General features: G+C 36.6%; 1 protein-coding gene across 4 annotated transcripts; it reads left to right on the top strand.

Annotated features, from left to right (window-relative positions):
• The first annotated feature begins 825 nt into the window (after window positions 1–825).
• LOC143186469 (putative fatty acyl-CoA reductase CG5065) lies at window positions 826–11,189 on the top strand. Of its 4 annotated transcripts, none has more exons than XM_076390216.1 (8): window positions 826–931; window positions 1,412–1,599; window positions 4,620–4,825; window positions 8,121–8,360; window positions 8,696–8,960; window positions 9,268–9,570; window positions 9,867–10,074; window positions 10,202–11,189. In XM_076390216.1, the coding sequence occupies exons 3-8, from the start codon at window positions 4,631–4,633 to the stop codon at window positions 10,503–10,505; spliced, it is 1,515 nt and encodes a 504-aa protein (XP_076246331.1). In that variant the 5' UTR covers window positions 826–931; window positions 1,412–1,599; window positions 4,620–4,630; the 3' UTR covers window positions 10,506–11,189. The 4 variants fall into 4 exon arrangements, with proteins under 4 accessions (XP_076246331.1, XP_076246368.1, XP_076246394.1 ...); XM_076390253.1 differs by having other exon boundaries at window positions 863–931; window positions 1,405–1,599; XM_076390279.1 differs by lacking the exon at window positions 826–931 and adding an exon at window positions 1,011–1,130 and having other exon boundaries at window positions 1,405–1,599.
• Window positions 11,190–20,697: the final 9,508 nt, after the last annotated feature.

Genomic DNA, 20,697 nt, shown 5'->3' with positions numbered 1-20,697 from the left:
TAAACGAGAGTTTTTACTATTTAATAAATAGTGACTTCTCATCTTTGAAGCATTTTCTTTCTACTATGGAAGCGTCTTCAATAGAGTTGGAATTTTACATTTTCACAGGAATTCAGTGTATTATAAAACTCTGTCTTGTTTAACAAGTTCCATTTCAAAACACATCATTATCTTACTCTCATAGATATCGTCGAGTTTCTAAAAAGGGGATACTATTAAGAACTGCAAATTTTCCAAAAGTACGTATAAAATTTCTACTAGACGAAACTAATTAACTGCTCAAGTTATTTATCATCGCAAAAATTTGGGTTCTTTTACAGCTCAGCTACCACTCTTCAAATTTCGAGACTCTCTAATGCAACGTTAGTATCTAATCATTCTTTCACAGCAAAACTTCTCACTAATACACACACATAAATTGTTATTCAAAACTGCTAACGACTCGAATACTCTTCACACTGTTTATAGTTCCCTCTTATTCTCCAGCCTTTCCTCTCTCTTAAGCACCTGGAAACTGGCGAACCAGCCGAAGATAGACAAAATCATCTATCCAAAAATAATGAAAGAACAATACCTAATTATTTTTTTTAGCGAACCTAATTACTCGATCGAATCGTGTCACGTGCGTAGTGTGCAGATCGCTCCGACGCATAAGCCGTGCAGGCACGCATGATTTTTCAGTAGGCAACCCGATACAAGGACACGACCCTGAGACAGCCAGAGCAGAGACAATGACTCCGAGCGGAACATCTCGTCGTATGCGCCAGCTAGTCGCTGGCCAAGTATAAAAATGGTACCCTCGACGGGGATAAAGTGTTCGTCGATCGCTCCTCTACGCTCAGTCCGCGCTCGCTATACCTTCGGACATGGTTCGCTAAGGGATTACTCGACTCTCAATCGTCGTCGATCGCGCGTGAATCCCCTATCGACGGTACGTGCGACGAAACCTCTGTGATTAAGTCAAAGTAGCATCGGTCACATACATCCATTTTCGAGATACCGCGGTCCCAACCTCGGGACTTCAATTCTATCAAGTACAAGCTGTGCAAGTGTGAAACTCATTTGAATAAAAAATCTGAAAAAAGTTGAATTTCTCACTTATTGGGTGTTGCAGTGATTCGAAGTAAGAAGTAAGTGAGAAATTCAAGCTTTTTACTTTTCTGACTTAGACCACTTTCATAATTACTGGGACAATTTGAGGGTTCTTCTGGGTTAGATTCTCTAGTCTAGCTTCTTATGTGTGTTTAATGGTGAATGAGAAGCGTTGAGTAGAAATATCGTTAAATATATGTGCCTCGAAGGAATTGGATTGATTCTTCCCCTTCTTGGCGGGATAATACAAACTATATTGTATAATATCTTGTAGTTTTCGATTTCATTGAAAATCTGATAGAAATTTCACAGATTTCAGAAATACAAATTCCAAAGCAAGCCAGTTCGTGAGCACATCTAGTTCCCATCTCTCGAGATCGTTGTTCTAGCGGTTCCCCTTTGTCGCGGGGATCAGTGGATCAAACGAATTAGAGACGGAGTCAGAGGAACAACGAAGGATCACTGTGCCTCGGTGCTTTTGTTCAGCTGATCAATTTTCTAGTATAGGTACGTATCGCTGCAACTTGATACAAATGGTTACGACAGTGTTGCAATAGTTGCACTGATCTCGATACTTGATACATAGTAGATAACCGTGAGGCGAGTGAGTAGAATAAGTATGTAGCATGGTGGATTTTTGCTGGTAGTGAAGTGGAATCGTGGTTAGTGGTCAGACGCTGATGATTTCATCGAGTAAGTGAAGTGTTTCTTTTTCTCTTTGGAAAATATTGCAAGTGCTAGAAAAGTAGATTCTTGGGGAGGAAGAAAGAATTCTAGGGAGACAAAGTGGAACGTGCTAGTGATGTCTTTTAACATTGTTGACAATTATTTAGAAAAGAAAATGTCACAGTATTCTCATCAGCATATAGATTAGTTACTGAAAGAAACAAGCTTTTCTATTTTGGCACTTAGGGCTTTTTTCTGTGAAAATACTTCAATTATCTATTGTTGTGTTGAATGAATATGTTGGTGATGATTGAGAAACAGTTATGTATGGACAGTACATAATGGTTGACTAACTATTTGCATCATTAAAGTATCTAATTGAATATGTTTGTGTAATATTCGACAGAAACATTTATCACGAAATTAGGAACATATTTATTAAATAGACATTCATTTTCGAGTCCTTCGGGGGTTAATTAGCACTAGTGACGGTGCACATTTACCTCTGCATTAAGCCTCGAGAACGATAATGACTGATACCATTTGACACCGAAGTGATAGGTACTATAATTAACAATCGATGCAGCAATCTCAAAGAATTTACTATTACAAGTAAGATTTATGTAGAAAAGAGAAACGTTACTGTGGTTGGAACAATAGTATCCCAAACGAATGACAAACATTGGAATCCCCGCTCTGAAACATGATTCATATATCAGAGTGATAGACTATGACACCCCATCGTAGCTTCAAATTATTATTCAAAACTTCAATCTCAAAATAATTATATTCGTGGGTGTTACTAATTGTTTTTGAGTCACGAAGATTGCCTACAGAGTGGTAAAGAAAATATACTTTTCTAAATTGCTTTTGTTCAAAGATGAACTTATAAAAAGAAAATATATCCACATCCATTACATACGACGTATTTACGATGTTTAAAGTATTTTCCACAACTCTACCCGTGTGGATTAATAGCGAGGTATCCATTAACGATAATGCTTGCAATTTATAGCGTACTACTATTACTCGTCGTTTCTTTTTATCCCGTACACCTCCCCTCTCGATTCAGTCTATGCTGCCCATTAACAATACAAGGATTTTACCTTGCCTAGAATCTATTGACGTCATACGCATCGCCCACATCCGCGGAGTCGTCATATTACCCAATGATCGAAGTAAACTTTATTGGTTAACAAACAAGGAAAAAATAGCCTGTCGTAAACATTCATGCGAACTAATCGTGTTTACTCAAGCGCACTATAAATCACCCTGTAGTCTGTAAACTCGTCTGGCTGTCTTTGAGTAATCTGTTTCTACTTTAAATATTGACAGCGTGTTCGAATTGTGAGATGTAGAATTGACAGAGTAGGGGAAAGAATCGACAAACGCGAGAAGAATTCGCTCGCACCTCTCTCTTGGGCAGGTTAAACATTCTGACAGAAGTATGTACATATTTTTACGAGAATATTAGCGCTTACGGATGAGGCGCGCCTAGAGAACGGAATTATTAATGATATTTAACCTTGTACTTATGTTTTTCAACCTGATTTACTGTCATTAATTGGATTGTTATTGAGAGTACTTCCTGGCTTCGTTTCGTCGATAAACAATGTCATTTCCACTCCTTGACATTCACATTTAGCGGCGACGAGTGCGTAACTGATAAAAGGTCAATCCGTTTGGAACATTACTGAAAGTATGTATTCATTTTCTTGGTCAGTGGCATCGCTTCCAGAAGTTCATTGAAGCTGTATGCTAAGTACTAAGCATGCTAAGCTTAATGATCCGCTGCTCGCCTAATTCGTTTTTGAATGTTTTAGTAAATGAAAAATAAGTCGAAAAAGTTTTAAAAAATTGTTTGATTTTGACCTTCGGTTTTAAAAATATCGACTTCGAAATTCGGGCTGATGCAAGTGCACTAAAGCAGACCTTTTTTCGGTTTGTCGTGGGCAGAGTCACGGTCTGACTATTTAAGAGTGTTCCACTTATCCCCCTGGATACCTTGAGTGTCTGAACCTGTATTCAGACCTGGGCAAATTTTATTTTATATTATTTACAGTCTTCAGTATTGTGCGTCTCTCTGAATTGCAGATGCATAAATAAAGGAATGCACTTCTAATGCTCCATGAGAGACTTGAAACCACAGCTTGTATACGTTGCTTCATTGACAATATCGTTAGTATGAAATCGCAAGCAGATCTTTCCTTAGAAAAATCTGTTTCAATAGAATTATGTTAATTTTCAACTTAACTAATTAACTGTGCGCACGCCACAGTAATTAGTTTAATACGAAAAGAGAGAGTAGTGTGTAAAAAGATTTCACACTACTGATCAAACAATTGATTTTGTATGCTGAGGTCAAAAGTTTACAACCAGAGACATGTTACAATTAATTTACGTATATTGTATGCTAATTGGGAATGTTCGACATGGGTTCAATATGATTTCCATCCAGACACTGATTTATTAAGTATATGAATATTCATGAACTTTACATTATTTTTTTGTCAATTATCTAAACTGAAGTTAACCCTATATGTAATACTATTACTTCCAAATAGTCTATATTAGATAACATATAATATTCATATATATTTCCTTAAAGTAAGTTTCAAGAAACCAGTAGTTCATTATTTCAAGGATCACCAGAAATCACCCAGCTCACCTTCAAATACATCAGGTTCCAATGAATACTTTCACCCCTTTGCGTGATCCGAAATGCGTAATACTAACACGTAATTTCTTATTTCAATTTCAACTAAAATTTGCCTAAATCTGGACACAGAAAATGAGCAATACAACTTTCTAGTTGTCTACGTTTCGTCCGCCACTACAACGCCACATTTTCTTTTTCGCAGCATTTCCGGAAATGACGCCAGTGGCATCTTCCGTGGCGGAGTGGTACCGCGGTCGAAATGTTTTCATCACAGGCGGCACTGGGTTCATGGGGAAGGTTTTAATTTACAAGCTGTTGTTAAGCTGCGAGAGCCTTGGAAATATTTTCATCCTGGTCAGACAGAAGAAAAACGTCGATCCTCAGGCCAGGTTGCAGCTGTTGGTGCAGGTAAGTTACAGCGTGCAGCGATGCGCTTGAACTCGCTGGGAAATACGATGAATCATCATCCCCGACCTGCTAATTAATTCACCTGCGAAACGCGTTGCAGCAAAACTATTTTTATGAGAGCTCGGAGAAACTTCCGGAACATGAAACGAACGATGGTCTCGACTTCTTAGAACACTAGTGTTTCTCATGAGAATTATTAATGCTTAACACTAGAACTGATGAAACAATTAACTTACAGGTAGACAGGGTTGGACACTATTTAAATAAAATATTCAACAAAATGTATTTAAACACTATATCATCTTATATGACTAAAGAAATTATTTTTCAAATAATGAAAAAGAATATGGAGTATAAAAAACCTGTCAAAAGATATAAAATATGTAAACAAACGTACAAGTACTAGCAATAGTTTTAGTCTGTAGTCTACCTCAGAGCAAGTCTAATTTGGAAAGCAAGAAGAAGATCTAAAGCAAAGACAAACTGTAAAAGCTAATTTTAATTGCAGAACTTCTTGTTCTCTCAAAAGAATTCCTCTGCTGGCGTCGCAGAATAAGATTCTGCGTTATCATGTAAGAAGGACCAGTTCCGTTTTTTCGAAACCGATTTGTCACACGGCACTCTTTTCCATCAAGTGATACACACACGCGACATTCCCCATGCAGCGAAATGCGATAAATTGAAACGTGTTTTTTCACACGCTTTTAGTCGCCAGGATCTAATTTATTTAACCTTGCACGTTTTAAAACTCGCGAATGAGAACTTGCAACATTGAATGTTTCAACTTGTTACGCCCATTAAACTTTCATGTTACCTGTCCTAGATGCATGTGCATTGCCATAAAATTTATCTACATTCGGGAATTTCTTGACTGATTTATAGAAAGCGTTGCTTGATGTGCGCAGACGCGGTAATGAGAAAATAATAGTTTGAGTGAAAGGAGAAAAAAATTAATATCTATGTGGGTACTACTAGGTAGTTTGCGAAGATTTATCTAGAGAATGGCAGAGCCTTATTCGAGGCTTATATACAGGGTGTTCGACAAGAGGGGTCAGACATTTTTTAAGGGACCATTCTACACGCTAAAAATGAAAGTCAGAAGTGATAAAAATGCTTTAGAGGCTTCGTAATTGTTCACAAAATAATATAATTAAAAAAAGTGACATGTGTCTAACTTGGGACTTATTCTACTGATTTCGCTGTGACTGGCCTGACTAGTGCATATCGACAGTAGAATAAGTCACAAGTCAGACACGTTTCAAGCATATTTTAGGAGTTTCCTCGACAATTAATAACTCTGAAACGAACCCTATTTTTCAGGTAGAATCATATACTACAATTTCTGACACCTGTTGCCGAGCTTAGAGATCATAGAGACCTGGTCTCTCATATTAATTCACACACTAGCAATTTAGGCGAGAACCTAGTAAACTGATAGCATAATTCAAAGAAAACTTGCAAGGACAGCCGAGCTGAAATAACGCTATCTGCCTTAACATTATCTGAAACAACGCTATCTGCTTTAACATTATCTGAAACAACGCTATCTGTCTTAACATTATCTGAAACAACGCTATCTGCCTTAACATTATCTGAAACAACGCTATCTACATTAACGCCACGCCGTTATCTTCAAGTTCCAAGTCTCGTACCCAAAATGGAAAGATAACGAAGTCAAAACTTTGCAGCAAAAGTCGACAGTAGTCGGCACGATTCCTTGCGTAACACGTCAAACGGATTTCCCAATAGCGAAAAGATTTGTGATACGAATGCGAATTTAATGAAACTCGCGATGCGGCTGAACGAAGTAGACGTTTCCATGCTCGTAACGACGTCCCACCACGTGGAAATCCGCTTGCTTAACACGAATATAATCGATTCTCGGTGTAAAGCCAGCCTTGAGGAATTCACTTCATCTTTTCGAGTTACCTTTCCCTGTATCAATCACGTTCTCAAACGCTGCACGCGGTTCTATGAATTTTAAATTCAACTTTATGACTACGTAGAAGATGCATTGCGATACGTGCATTTTTGCGTAAGCGGTTTTACCTACGATTTTTATTTTCCAATTTTGTTTGCAAACTTTTATGGAATCGTAAAATATGCGATTTTACGCAGAGATTGCTGGCTACTTACTATTGTTTTGCTGTCTAGGATATCGCAGAAGGAAATGACAATTAGAGGTAGATAATTTGGTTGCATGTTGTCGGCAATGAATTACCGTTATTACGACACATTTATTCGATAATTGTTCTCTACACGATGCAATATCGATTAACAGAACGTTGTATACACGTATACGCATTTATCGCGTAATAGTTGCGTTAAGGATGTGTAATATTATAAAACACCAGCGAAATTAAATCGGAAGATCCTACGAGTAATTGCTTCCCCTTCCCACGTGTTTCATAGAGGATCCAGGGTCGAAGGAATTCAGAAGTTAATTTAGCAACGTAGAAAGCTGTGATATGCAAAATAACGAAATGAAAACAAATTTAGAAAGTGAGAAGCAAGTGTAGCCCCTGAAAAAGGCAACTATGACAAGTGTCTAAAGTTTAAGGTCTCAAAGAGAAAGAAAATCAGAACAAAGAATTTAAATTTTATGTACGCCTTCACTTGTTCGCCCTACAAGGTCTTCCGTGATTAACGTTACGATTAAAACATGAAGATGAACTGTGAGTTGAATAGCTAGACAAAAGGATCTTTGAATGGTACAGTTTCCTCATTGTAATTGAGATACTTCATTGATTATACATCTACCCAAAAAGGGTACGCCTTAGTCATTCATTTCAAGCTTGGATTCAAAAATTCCTTTTCATAAAGTCAGGTACTTACATTATTTAAGATTCGTACCCAATTTGACCCAATTTCTGACCCAACTGACAAGTTAAAACTCGTAAAGTACCCACGAACAAAAGTGAAAGGAACGATAATGCTAAAGGTATGTCAGGCGCTGAACACATCAAGACGTCAAGTTTCGTTTTCTGCGTGCCAGAGAAAATCTCTAGAAGCACGATTGTTTGTCACAAGAACACGACCACGCTGACGCCTAGATCGTTAATCGCGTTCCTGTGAAGTGAACAAAACCTCTTGCCTTAATCATCGCTTCTACCTACACTTCGTCCCAACAAATAAAAAGAAACGCGACTCGAAACGAGTTCTTAACCAGAGTTCAGAGTCATTCAATTCGCTGATGCTAGTGAAAAATCGCGTTTCTTTTTATTTGGACCATGCTTTCATAAAAGTTCAGGCTTTCTCTGTAATGAAGATTAATTTGGGAACTAATTGCTTTTAGGAAGAACCGTTCAGAGTGATCAGAGAAAAGTACCCAGAAAGACTGAAGAAGCTTATATTGATACCTGGCGACACCACAGTGAACGATCTCGCTTTATCAACTGCTGATAAACAGAGACTGCAGCGAGATGTCTCTGTTGTATTCCACATGGCGGCGAATGTGAAATTTGACTTGCCGCTGAAGGAGGCGGTCAGGGTGAACACTGTGGGCACTTTGAGCGTTTTGAATCTGGCGAAACAGGTGATTATCTGAATTTTGATCTGCTCTGCAATCATTCTATCACTCGAGACAGATTCTACAAGTCAAAATAGAACAAAATGGGATTTAAAGATTCATTTTTAAATTATTGACTATTAAAGATGCACCTAAAGTGCGTCTGATAGATGTCTGACTCGAGCACTTATTCTACTTAAATACTACTGAACTGCTCCATAGCCATATAATAGGCATTCTTATCTTTTTTATTTTTTTCTAGCCTTAAGTGTCCTTTATCTCATTTATTTTTTCTTGTGTACACTAATGGACTATCCCAAATATTTAAATAAAATAAATAAGTAACAGTAAATAATTTACAGTTGCCACATCTAGAGTCCTTCATCCATGTGTCGACGACCTATTGCCACTGCGATGAGACAGTCCTGGAAGAAAGGCACTACCCTTGCGACGTGCAACCAGAAGTCATCATAAACACGGTGACAAACATGAATGACGAGGTGTTAAACGCGATGACACCTAAACTAATACAAGGTCAGCCGAACACTTACGCCTTCACCAAAGCACTTACGGAGGACTTGGTGCAAAGATGTGGCCTCCCAGTGGGCATTGCTAGACCTTCGATAGGTAAACAGCTTCCTAATCGATGGATTCCTAAATAAACTATCCTCCAGTCGAATGACGAAATCATTGTCGATCTCTCTTAGTCAATCTATGTCAATTGTTCTTCAAGACGTGTATATTTCTCTCCCATTTACTCATCTAATACTTTTCTAAACCGCAATTCTCTAAGCCATAATTTTCCTTCTATCTAATTCCATTGACAAGCAAAACTACGTATATATCAGCATATGAGCTGAACCTAGAAATCTGTCCCTCGTTATAAGCTCATCGTGTCGATAACTTTCACTCAGAAATTATTATTAAATTGCAGTGGTTGCATCATGGAAGGAACCAGTGCCAGGTTGGGTGGACAACATGAATGGACCGACAGGTCTGATGATAGGAGCTGGAAAAGGAGTACTCAGAACTATGCTCTGCAATGACAACTGTTTGGTGAACGTGATCCCCTGCGATATGGCGATCAACGCGTTAATTGTGCTCGCGCGGAAAATTGGATTGGAAAAGCCTGAGAAACCGATATTTATGAACCTGACCAATGGGGATGAGAACCCTATCTCTTGGAGGTATGCTGTGGAAACTGGGAAGAAATACGCGATCACGTATCCATATACAGGTTGGTCAAAAAATTGGTAGTTTATGTACCTAATTGGAACTGGATAAAGGTGCTTCAAGCATAGACAGTCCTAGTCGACTGTGACACTTTTATAACACAATAGTGTCTCAATAGTGTAGATATAGATTGTCTTTGAACCTAATCCTACAATTATATGTATTGTACTGGCTTCTACTTTCATTTAACACAGATTTGCATAACACTATCGTATTTTACTAGCCTTAGCTTTATTACTTTAATCAGAGAGCGTAAATATGATGAGAAAATAGATTGTAAAACTGAATGTTTTTTTGCAGGTCTCCTGTGGTACCCAGGCGGCAGCGCAACTACACTAAGATTCTATCACTGGCTTCGCGTGATTTTATTTCACCTGATACCCGCGTATTTCCTAGACGCATTAATCGTTTTAACTGGCAATAAACCGTTCCTAGTGAGAGTGCAGCATAGAATCAACGCTGGAATTGCGCTCATAGAATATTACACCACCAAGCAATGGATATTTAGGTAGTTACTTATCAAAGCTGGGAATAGTAAAAAGTGAACAAATTAAAGAACAATATCTAGAAGAAATGGTAGAAATAATTATGAGCTTATATAAAAAAGACACTGTATTTCTATTATCTACTTTCAGAAACGACCGAATGAAGGAGCTGCATGAAGAACTGAACCCATCTGATAAAAAAAAATTCTTTATGGACACAGCAGAGATATCCTGGGATGAATATATGCTGCGATACATCCTAGGCAGTAGACAATACTGTTTAAAGGACGACCCTTCGACTTTGCCTCGTGCTCGACAGGTTCTTAGATACTTATACTTTGCTGATTGGTTCGTGAAAGTTGGGCTAACTGTTTTATTTATATGGTTCGTCTATTCTTGGATTAACCCGTCTAAGGGAGTGACCGCGACAGAGTTCGATATTCATGCAATTTAGATATAGGTATTACTTAAGATTTAGAATATACTTTATGAGTTCATCTCAACCTCAACATGATAATATTGGGTATGTAAATCAATTGGGTGTCTTTAGACTTATTTGCTTCGGGTAACTATTTTAAATTCACATTACACTACAAATGTAATGGCTTTAAAGAATATTCCATTTGCGTAGGAGTTATTTAACGATGATAAATATTACGTGGTCCGTAAATGAGACTTGAATTTTCTAGAAAAAGACACCTAATTAACTTACACACCTAATACTTTATGTACGTATTATTAGATGTGTCTTATTATTTAAAGATGTATTTGATAAGGTATTTTTCGCCCTTTACTGACAAAAACGTCAGAAAGAATTAAGTTTAACTATGGAGTTTTAGATAGAAGTTGCGTCACTTACTATTTATAGTCATCGTAGAGTTGAAATACTCACGTACGCTGGATTAAGTAAGGAGTAAACATTTTTTATTGACGCGTACTGATTTTGAGTGTTCACTTTCGCTGCTCTTATAGAGCTATTCAATATTTATGCCAAATTTTTTAGAATTACAGCGTAATAAAGACGTCTTTATGTGATAATAATTAGTAAAGTGCAATGAAGCTGAATTTTAAGACGCTCAGTGCACAAGGCATTATATGAACTGTAACAGCTGTATTTAAATAAATTGTTTTTATATAATTGTACCATTGTTAAAGAATTTGTGCATCACTTTTCCTGTGGAATCAACAATTATTCCTAACAAATACAACGCTCTTACTAATTTTATTCTGTAGTTGTCTAAATTTTTAGAAATTTTGACGAAAATATTGGCAATATTTCACGTATGATAAATTACCAATCAAAAAAAACTTTCAAGTATTCATACAATCAAGTATTTATCGGTTTTTAATTTATTGCAACAAAATTTATGTTTCCTTTTCCTCTTACATAATGGTAATCAGAATTTTTCTATCGTGCTCAAGTCTTCACAATTTTTCGCAAATGTCTTGCAATAAGAACGTCTAAAATAGAGTTTCTGACACTTTTATCTCACATATCAAAATATTTCGAGACTCTTAATGCAATTCCCCGATAGCTACTTTCGAATTTTCCAATAGAAATCGGTAGAAGCTTTAGAAAAAATGGATGTTCCCACGAGCGTCAATAAGAAACCAACAATACGCGTCTAAAAAGACGGACAAACTTCTCTGGCAGTGTGTCATCGAGCTCTGACATTTCGGCATTTCGAAATTCTGTCTGACTCGTGTATGCACGCTCGCATAATCGTTCCGCGAATATTTTTTCATCTTTCTCGTTGTTGGGCAAATATTTGAAACAACGTTGGGAACGTCGAAGTGAGTGCGCTGTCACCGACACGCAAACTGTATTTTACTACTAATCACATGCATACTAATTGCGCAAAGTTGGGCCGCGGTTGTTGATAGAACTTATTGGAAATTAATGATAATATGTTGTACTGTTCAATCAATCCTTCACATCGTGCAATTTTGCAACTACATAGTGTCCTAGTAAATACTACACCAGATATGTTAAGGAAGACTATAATAGAGAATAAAATGATTTAAAAAGAAAAAAGAATAATTTCGAATCTTGCTTGATTCATAATTAATTTCCTTTTCTACTGCTGTGATTTTAATATGAAAAAAATAAATAGAGAATTCAATTTTTTGAATTTCAGTGGGATAGATCTTCAAGATTAAAACTTGTGCAATTTCTGAGATTGCATAATTATTTTCACGAAATGATCTTCAGCCTCAATTCAACATATGTTTATTTAAACTCTCCTGGACGTGTGTAAGATGCTAAGAAAATATTTGTTGATTTCAAATTTTTTAATCGAATGAATGTCCAAACCTAAGAAGGATAGCACGAGCCCTTTGTATTGCGCAATTATTAGCTAACTTTCATAGGGATTCAAGGGTCATTTTAAGCGTAATAAACTTGGATATTAAAGTGAGGACTCTCAACAGAAAGTGTGTTAAGTGTTAAGTGCTTCACGTTCAGTTAGGCTGGTTTCTAAAATCAATTGTAACTCATACACAGTTAAATCCGTTATGTGCTTATGCTCATTGCATAAAGAAGGATTATGCGCTTAGAACCAGTAATAGCAACAAGTAATTATGCACGTATAAAATGAGCTCATATATTCCCGAATGATAAATTGAAATGGAGGATCTTATCTTAGAAGTGAATGATCGAGGATAATAAAAATAAAAAATATGAATTAGTTTCTGTACTTAGTATAAACTTGACTCGCTATAAGTATCAAGCTCATAGAGAATAAAGCATCTTCCCAACAGGTATTTAAGATACCAAAAGCCAGCTTATGCATTGCTGAGTCACTCTTATCTATCCAAAGGCTAGAGTGAACAAAAATAACAGAATTAATTCCGAGGAATGAAGTGGATAACGACGAATTTAAAATGAGAAAGTATTGTATAACCTGGGTATCTATAGAAAAGCAATCTTTTACATTCATGAGATTACCAACGTTCTTGCACAAATGGTCTTCTGCATTCCAATTTGCATAAGCTTTCCTATAATTCTGCTAAAAGATTAACTAACTCTCGTATAGAGTCAAAAACGATTGAATGAAATCTCATTTAATACTATTCTCCTGACCAATTGTAGATATCGACCCAGAAGATATAATCGAAGTAATGGGAATAGTTGATTGGTTCCACGAATTTCATTTGCATCACGTTATAGCGTCTGGCAAGAATTTCGCGCGACAATCTCCGACGAAGATTCAGAAAATTGTACTAAAAAAAGATCGCGTGATCGTGTGTGCTACTCTGTACAAGCGTTGGTATCCCCAAATGTCGAAATCTTTTTCGCTCGCTGTCTCTCGCTACACACTCGCCCCTCCACTCTTTCTCCTACCACTTTCAGTTTCACTCTCACTTTCTTGCTTCAACTCTGTCTCTGTACCCTCACTCCTTATACTTGCGCGTTTGTAGTATTATGTACCCCTTATTTGTATGGGATATGTACGCACATATCCCAATTTTTTTAACTTATACAGGCTGTTCCACAAACATTATTCCGTAAAAAATTTAATATTGAAAATCTGAAACTTGTGTCTTAAATTCTATCTTAAACAGGAGTTTTTTGCTGAGTTTCCTTGTTATGTTATTTAAGAAGGCCAGGTGTTGTGAAACACCCTGTATATGCAATATTTTTTGTGCTATTTTTTGTGGTTAAGAAGTAATACGATTGTTTTCACGTGCCCCCACAAACCTCTGTAGGAATCCCCTTAGGTAGATACTTTCCTCACAAATATAGCACTGACATCATTTTCCCGTTTTTTTCTTCCCAAAATCATTCAGGATTCAAAAAACACTCGACTCTCAGCAATCAGTGTAATCTTATTGGTATCCCAAAATATTACATTCAGTATCTTCCTGCTCCAAATATCCCCAGAGTGCCTCGTCTTCATATCAATGATCATAAGCAAGTTAAAGCGACATAAGTCACATATTCGTAAGTTAAATTACAACTCCGTATTATGGACCTCCATCTTGTCCTTAACAAAAATGAAGGCTCAACCTGCTTCTCCCAAAACCACAAAATCTGACTTACAAATTTGACTGAAGCCACAGATTCGATTTCTTGAAAATATGACACATCTGCTTTAAAACCACAGATAAAGTGCTCAATCGCCGCAAGATCCTCGCAAGCAGCGATTGATATTGAAAGGAAGAGTATAATCGACGATTGTAGGCCAGTGTGGCAGCAGTGAGGACTGCACTTGGCACTAGTAAATTAACCCTTCCAACAGGCCACATATTTTTTTGGTAACGTCTCATTCTCGTGTCCCCAGCTCCTTCCCCACCTGGTGCTCTTGGAGAAGGTAAGTAGATTTAACTTTTCCTCGACGGACCAGCTAAGAAAGTAGAATTGCGTCACCCGATAGAGGTCGACCTGCTTCGCGATTCATTCTTCGAACATGCTCACGAAACAACAAAAACGCTTATTTGCCTGATCACAGAATTTCTTGAAGGATCCCCGCGCCTTTGGACGTCAATCGAAGGCACGTGGAATTCCATGTTCACCTTGTTTTCAGGAAAGTAAAATTTCAGGTGGGAGGACTTATATCTGCTGAGGTACACGAGCAAATGAACTCAGTAATTACAGGATATAGAGTACTTAATAAACTGGAGCGAACAGTTGACTCACACTTGAACTACTAAAGCAGTCGATTATTTGTTGAGTATCATTTGCTAATTTTAAGTATTAAGCTATGTACTCATTGAAAAAACTACAAAGAACGATTTTATGTTGCATGCTTTTTATGGGAGCAAAGTATTTTTGTAATTTGATATTACTTGTTGCATACTCTTTGGAACATATTGCAATAACAAAAGTTCCTGGCTGTTGCTTCAGTGAGGACGCGGCTTTAGGCTCGCGAAATTGTATAGTTGGACTTTAAAGTGGAGATTTGAGAAACTTGGACGCGCATATCTGGGTTAACCATGAATAATATTTAAAAGAATAAAACTAAATGTTATTTCTCTGTATGACATACTCTTTGGAAAATTTAGAATTTTTATGGCTCCAGTACAAAAAATCATATCTCAATCGTTGGTAGTTCAAGTATCACCAAGAATAACTATACGATTATTTCTTTGATTAGCAACGACTGAACGTTTGAAGTGCCTCCCTTGTCCAACGCTGCATTTTCACAAGGAAATTGCTACCATCTCCCCAGATTACGAGAGATTAGAAATTTCTAAATCTCGTATGAGTGAAGTCTGGACAAATATTGCGAAAGTGAAAACATCGAATCTCCGTTGGCTTAGCTTTCATGAAGCTTCCATAGCTGTTAATCTACTTCATCCGTTAGCATGAAGTACTTCTCTGACATTTCATCTCGGTCGAAAAACGTACTAAATCGAATTGAAGCAAACCTATGTCACAACTTCTAATAAAAAAGAGAAGGTAGACAAAACTTATAGAAGATCTAAGAAGCATTTATAAAATCTCCCTAATTGTGTAATACATATTTACGCAACGTTAACGAATTTTTTATTTAGGACATCGTCACGGCAACTGTGTCAGTGAAACGATTTTCTTTGAACTTTAAAGAAACTCTGGAGACGATGAAAGGATTATACCCGAAGAGGCTTTAATCGATCAAGTGACATGTTTAATGAGAACTTTCTTTGGCTATTTATAGACAATTCTCATTTGCCATGAATGAAATTCTTTCCGGTCGTCAGCGGTGTTCTGATTCCCTCATCATTTCGAAATTCCCCTACCTAGCTGGTAGAGGATCGAGCTGATTCAGCAGAACCATAGCACACTTTGTATGTATATTAGGTTTCGAGAGAATAAATGGTAGGAATTGGAAGATCGACGAAAGAATTGGATAAACTTTTATTAATAACGAAGGAATTTTCAATGGAATTAGAACTCATTTGAATAACACAAGAGTACTCGTATTATCTGCTATCTGTATCTTTTGTTATTTGTAAAAGTAGAGTAGTTACTCAACATTGTGTATATTTTTTATAGTAATTCTTTTTAAAAAAACTACTAGAAAAGCTTGGACAGATGTTTCATTATCCCTTAACGATCTATTCCAATAAAATATTCAATCTCTCTTATTCAAACAATGCAAATAGCCAATTTAGACACTAAATCAGCTGGAAAAATAGAGTTTCCTGAACAGTCGTTCCAGAATAATGCTGCACGATTCACTATTATTCAATCGATGTATCGATACTCGATCACACATGGAGAAATCATCGCAATTACGTTTCGCTACAGTGGCGTATCAAAGTCGTTTGGAAAGGGAGCATTACGTAATTAAAAGCTGGCCATAAATGTGCAACAAATTTTTCTACGCTCCTCGCCATCTTCAAACACTGGTAACCGAGCATTACGACCAGTTCTTTTCGTTCGTTTCTTTGACCCATCTTGTACCAACGAAGATAGAGAAAAATTAACACGTGCATTGTGCTAATGCCAAATTGGGCAATTCGAGAGTGTAGGGGTCAAGGAAAAAAGAGGGAGAGTTCGTTTAATAAACCTCCCCTCCCGACGACGTTACATAATTTAATAAAGGGCCTGTAGCATTTGGCAATCCAAAGACTGGGGACTTTTTACGCATGGTCCAGCCGAATCCTGCGGACCACGGTTGCCCAACTTCCATTTCGTCACGTACGCCACTCTCGACAGTTACTCGTCTGAATAATTTACTCTTTTTGCATTGTTCCGTGGTGGATTCTGATTTATAAATGTGAAACTTATCGCCCCGAATTTATGGTACTTTAAGCTCGGCTTACGATTTTTGGAAATCGTAAATGGTGAAATGAAATATTCATGAGGGGATTCCAATGATGAGATCCAGGCGGTATTGAGTTTGGAAATGGATTCATTGCTCTGATTCGATAAAACGAAGGTAGAAGTGTGTGAATATGTTGGATACTTAGCTTGCTTCTTGATGTTATAGCTGTTTTTGCGATCTACTTTGCATCTATTTAACCTTTCGTTGTGTATAGAAAAGAGTTAACCCCCATAAAAGTAACACATCTCTGCTCGTTGTGCAGAAGAATAATTAATTAACTGAGAAGAGTATTGCAGAATTGATCACGCTATAAAATACTTACCTAGAGATATTTATACCTTTTTAAATGAATATCATTGCATGTAACATATTATATTTATTAACTTTATCTACAATGTGACTCATTTTATGTGACTGAAATTAACTTACTCATACTTATATTGTATATAATAATTACATAAACAGGACACAATATCAATCCACACGAATTGATATTATACTTTCGATAGATTCAAAATCGATCTTAAACCATCTCTGAAATGATAGTTTCCGTTTCCACGTGCATAAATGTAAAAACTATCAAAACACTAATTGACCAAAAAAGACTGTAAATGACACCTGCATTGTTAAAGGTAAAAAAGAGAAGAAAAACCAATGGAGGGGAAGGGTGGTGGTAGGGGCAGTAAAGAGGGGGAAGGCGTCAATCGAAGGGGCGAGTAAGGGGCCTGTGCTCGTGTGACGATAAACGTCTAGGAAAATATTGGGACCGACGTTTACGCTTTCTCAGTTGCAACGGACTCACCGTCGAAGTAAGAACTGTCGACCCCAGCCGTGGTCACTCTACCTGACAATCGTGCTTTCATTTCATTTCTGTCTGTCAAACGTATCTGTTCCGTAGTGATCCGCGTTTTGGATAAAGCGCAGGAACCAGAGGGATTTACTTCCATCCAGTAAGTGCTCGCTTTGTGTTCATTCTTTTTTTCTTTAGTTTGATGCTCGTAGGATGTAACAAATTGACCAGTAGGTCAGTTTATGAAATTCGATTGTGCAAAATGCAGTGTAAACAATCCAGAGATACGAACACTGAACTTTCTATGTGAGGCAATACGCGAAAGTAATAGTAGGTAGAACTAATTCAGCGTATCACGTTCATCTCTGCGCGTGTGTGTAATATGTAGCTTGTAAACAAAATTGAGCAGAGAGTATAATTGAAAAGAGAGTATCGATTAGTGAATACTAAAAATATGGAGTAGTGGGTTTGAGTAGAGAAACTTGAGTACTAATTTTAAGTACTGACGAGTATCAGATTGCTTGGTATTTGAAGTGCTTTACATCGAATATCGACAAATACTGGATTGCTCAAGTTTAGGTACTAAAATATACCTGGAGTATGGTATTTCAAAAACTGAATATCAATAAATGTCAGATTACCTAATATATATTGAGCATATACCCTGAGTACTAATATGATCGAAATCACTGACTGTATACCTACTCAAAATGAAATATTGGACATTCACCATGTAACAATTGTAGAATATCGAGTACACGATACTGAGTACCAAATACTGAACATTGAATATTAAGTACCAAACGAATATTAACCTACCAATAAGCATTAAGTGTGTAAACGGAACTACCGAATCGATGAACAAACCCCACAATTTCAAATTAAATAGACAATATTATATGTCAAATATTGAACGTCGCATATTAACTACCAAGCACTTAAATAGAAGTAATTAAATAGAAGAGAGCTACCGATAGATAAACAAAGTCGGTAATTTCAAACTTTCAAACAAAAGAAAACCGGTAGTACCGGGACTAGACTGAAGGCCATTAGGTCACTACCTACAGCAAGCTCTGCTGTAAGAGGTACCCTTGCAGGTCGAACCACGAAGTGTAGCTTTCACTGACCATCAGGTATTACGTTGGCGTTATATAATACAGCAATACTATTTAGGAACAATTTTATTCACTTCTTACAATTTCGATAAAATATATAATACATATGCTCGCCAAAGTATTTTCGGCGATTTGACTTGCAAAAGTCTCGCTTAAAACCATTCGAATCTATCCTCATCGAATGTAAATTTACTGGCGATGTCTTTTCCTCGAAAAAGTGTAATTATGAATGTCAAATTTATTAGATTTCGAGAGGTAAACCCGTTCGATTTTCAAAATGAATTTCGACGATGTATAGAAATCTTGGAATCATAATTTCAAAGCATAAATTATTCAGAGACTCAACGCTGTTCATTGACATTTTTTGAATTAGCATATGAAGCACGACGATGATGAAATGGAATCTATTGGAAGTACTAATTTGGAATGCATAACAGGGAAAGCAATTGAGTTACCATTTTCTCAGCGAAATGATCTTTTTAATGCTTTAGCATTATGCTTGTGTTCCTATTTCTTTGTCCATTCGTTATATACGTATTCGCTGTACTGTAAAAGCTGTTACAAAATGCTCAAACAAGTTTGCTTAATTATAAGGTTTGATTTCGTAAATGGGTCCCATTTTACAACAAACTTTTACAGCTATTGTTTTGAAAAAATAATTGTTCGCAAAGTATCGTAACAAAAAAATTGATAGTCAGAAAAAACGACCTTTGCCAATTTTTATCGTTTTCCAGAAGAACTAGAAACAGAAAGACAACCTCATCTGTCGATTAAATTACTTCATTATAGTTGTTCTTCATACTATTCAGATGTTAAACATTCAATTGCTACGTATCCTACAATCGCATGCAATTAAATTACGATTGTATCGTAATTTTGAATGTTCTTGACATTTGTATAAATGGTTAGAATTTTTCCATTCTGGATGTTTTCCTTACACATAATAAACATGTGATGCAAACACAAGCAAAAACGATGGAACTGTTGTGCTAAAACTCATATCGGCTTGGAACTTGGTCAATCATCTTGCTTGCAATAAAGCAGTTAACCTTGCTTCGTAAGTTTCCCTTTTTACCGCGTATCCCCCCAAAACGGAGTCATCAATGAGGAAGAAACTGATTTATCGTAACAACCAATGTACCACGTGGAATAAAGATAAAATTTTTTTAAAAAACATGTTCTAAAAGATACATGTAACTCTTGACTAAGAAATGCAAAAACATACTCCCCAAATTTGTGAACATCTCTGGGAATCCAAATTCTTTTTTTTTTTTTCAACGACGTGATTTAAGAAGTTCAGGGTTTCAGAGCATAACTCACGTTGGCCATTCTCCTTTATTTCTTAAATACGGAAACTAACCTATTTCGTATGCTGTGCATTCGTTCTGAAGGTATTCGAGATTCGAGTCGCAAAGCACGTAGTTTTTTAAAAATATTCGCGACGACCAACCCTATTTTAAATGTCTCGCTTATTTTTAATGGCTTGAGAGGTTGTCCGAAGAGGTTGTTCGGTGTCCGAAGAAAAGTATGAATTTAAAATTTGTCTAGAGGAAGATGTACAGATTGAACTAAATATCTACCGCTAGAATATAATTAAATATAATTGAATGAATGAGAGTAGTGTGAATGATTAATCTACAATTTGGTATCTGAGCGGCGCGGGAAACCGCAGAGAAATTTAAAAACCTGTGAAGTAGAGACAGGTGTGAACTTGGCCGTGAAATAATAATTTGCTGCATTGAACTTTACTATTTGTTAGATTCAGTCGTTTATGTCTGTCAAATCTTTAAAAATTCATGTTAAAAAACAAATAACAGAAACATTTGCCTAAATAGCGTACCCAAAAATAAAAATGAAATAAATTCCAAGATTAACTTAATGATATTTTACTTTTCCTATTGGATTTATTCTAAAAATTTATTTTAAAAGACAACGTATTTCCTATTCATAGCGATATATATTCGCCGCCATGATTAACAATTAATATTT

The sequence above is a fragment of the Calliopsis andreniformis genome, chromosome 1 (genome assembly GCF_051401765.1).
Source record: "Calliopsis andreniformis isolate RMS-2024a chromosome 1, iyCalAndr_principal, whole genome shotgun sequence".
Lineage (NCBI taxonomy): Eukaryota > Metazoa > Arthropoda > Insecta > Hymenoptera > Andrenidae > Calliopsis > Calliopsis andreniformis.
This window is presented reverse-complemented; position numbering and strand designations above follow the sequence as displayed.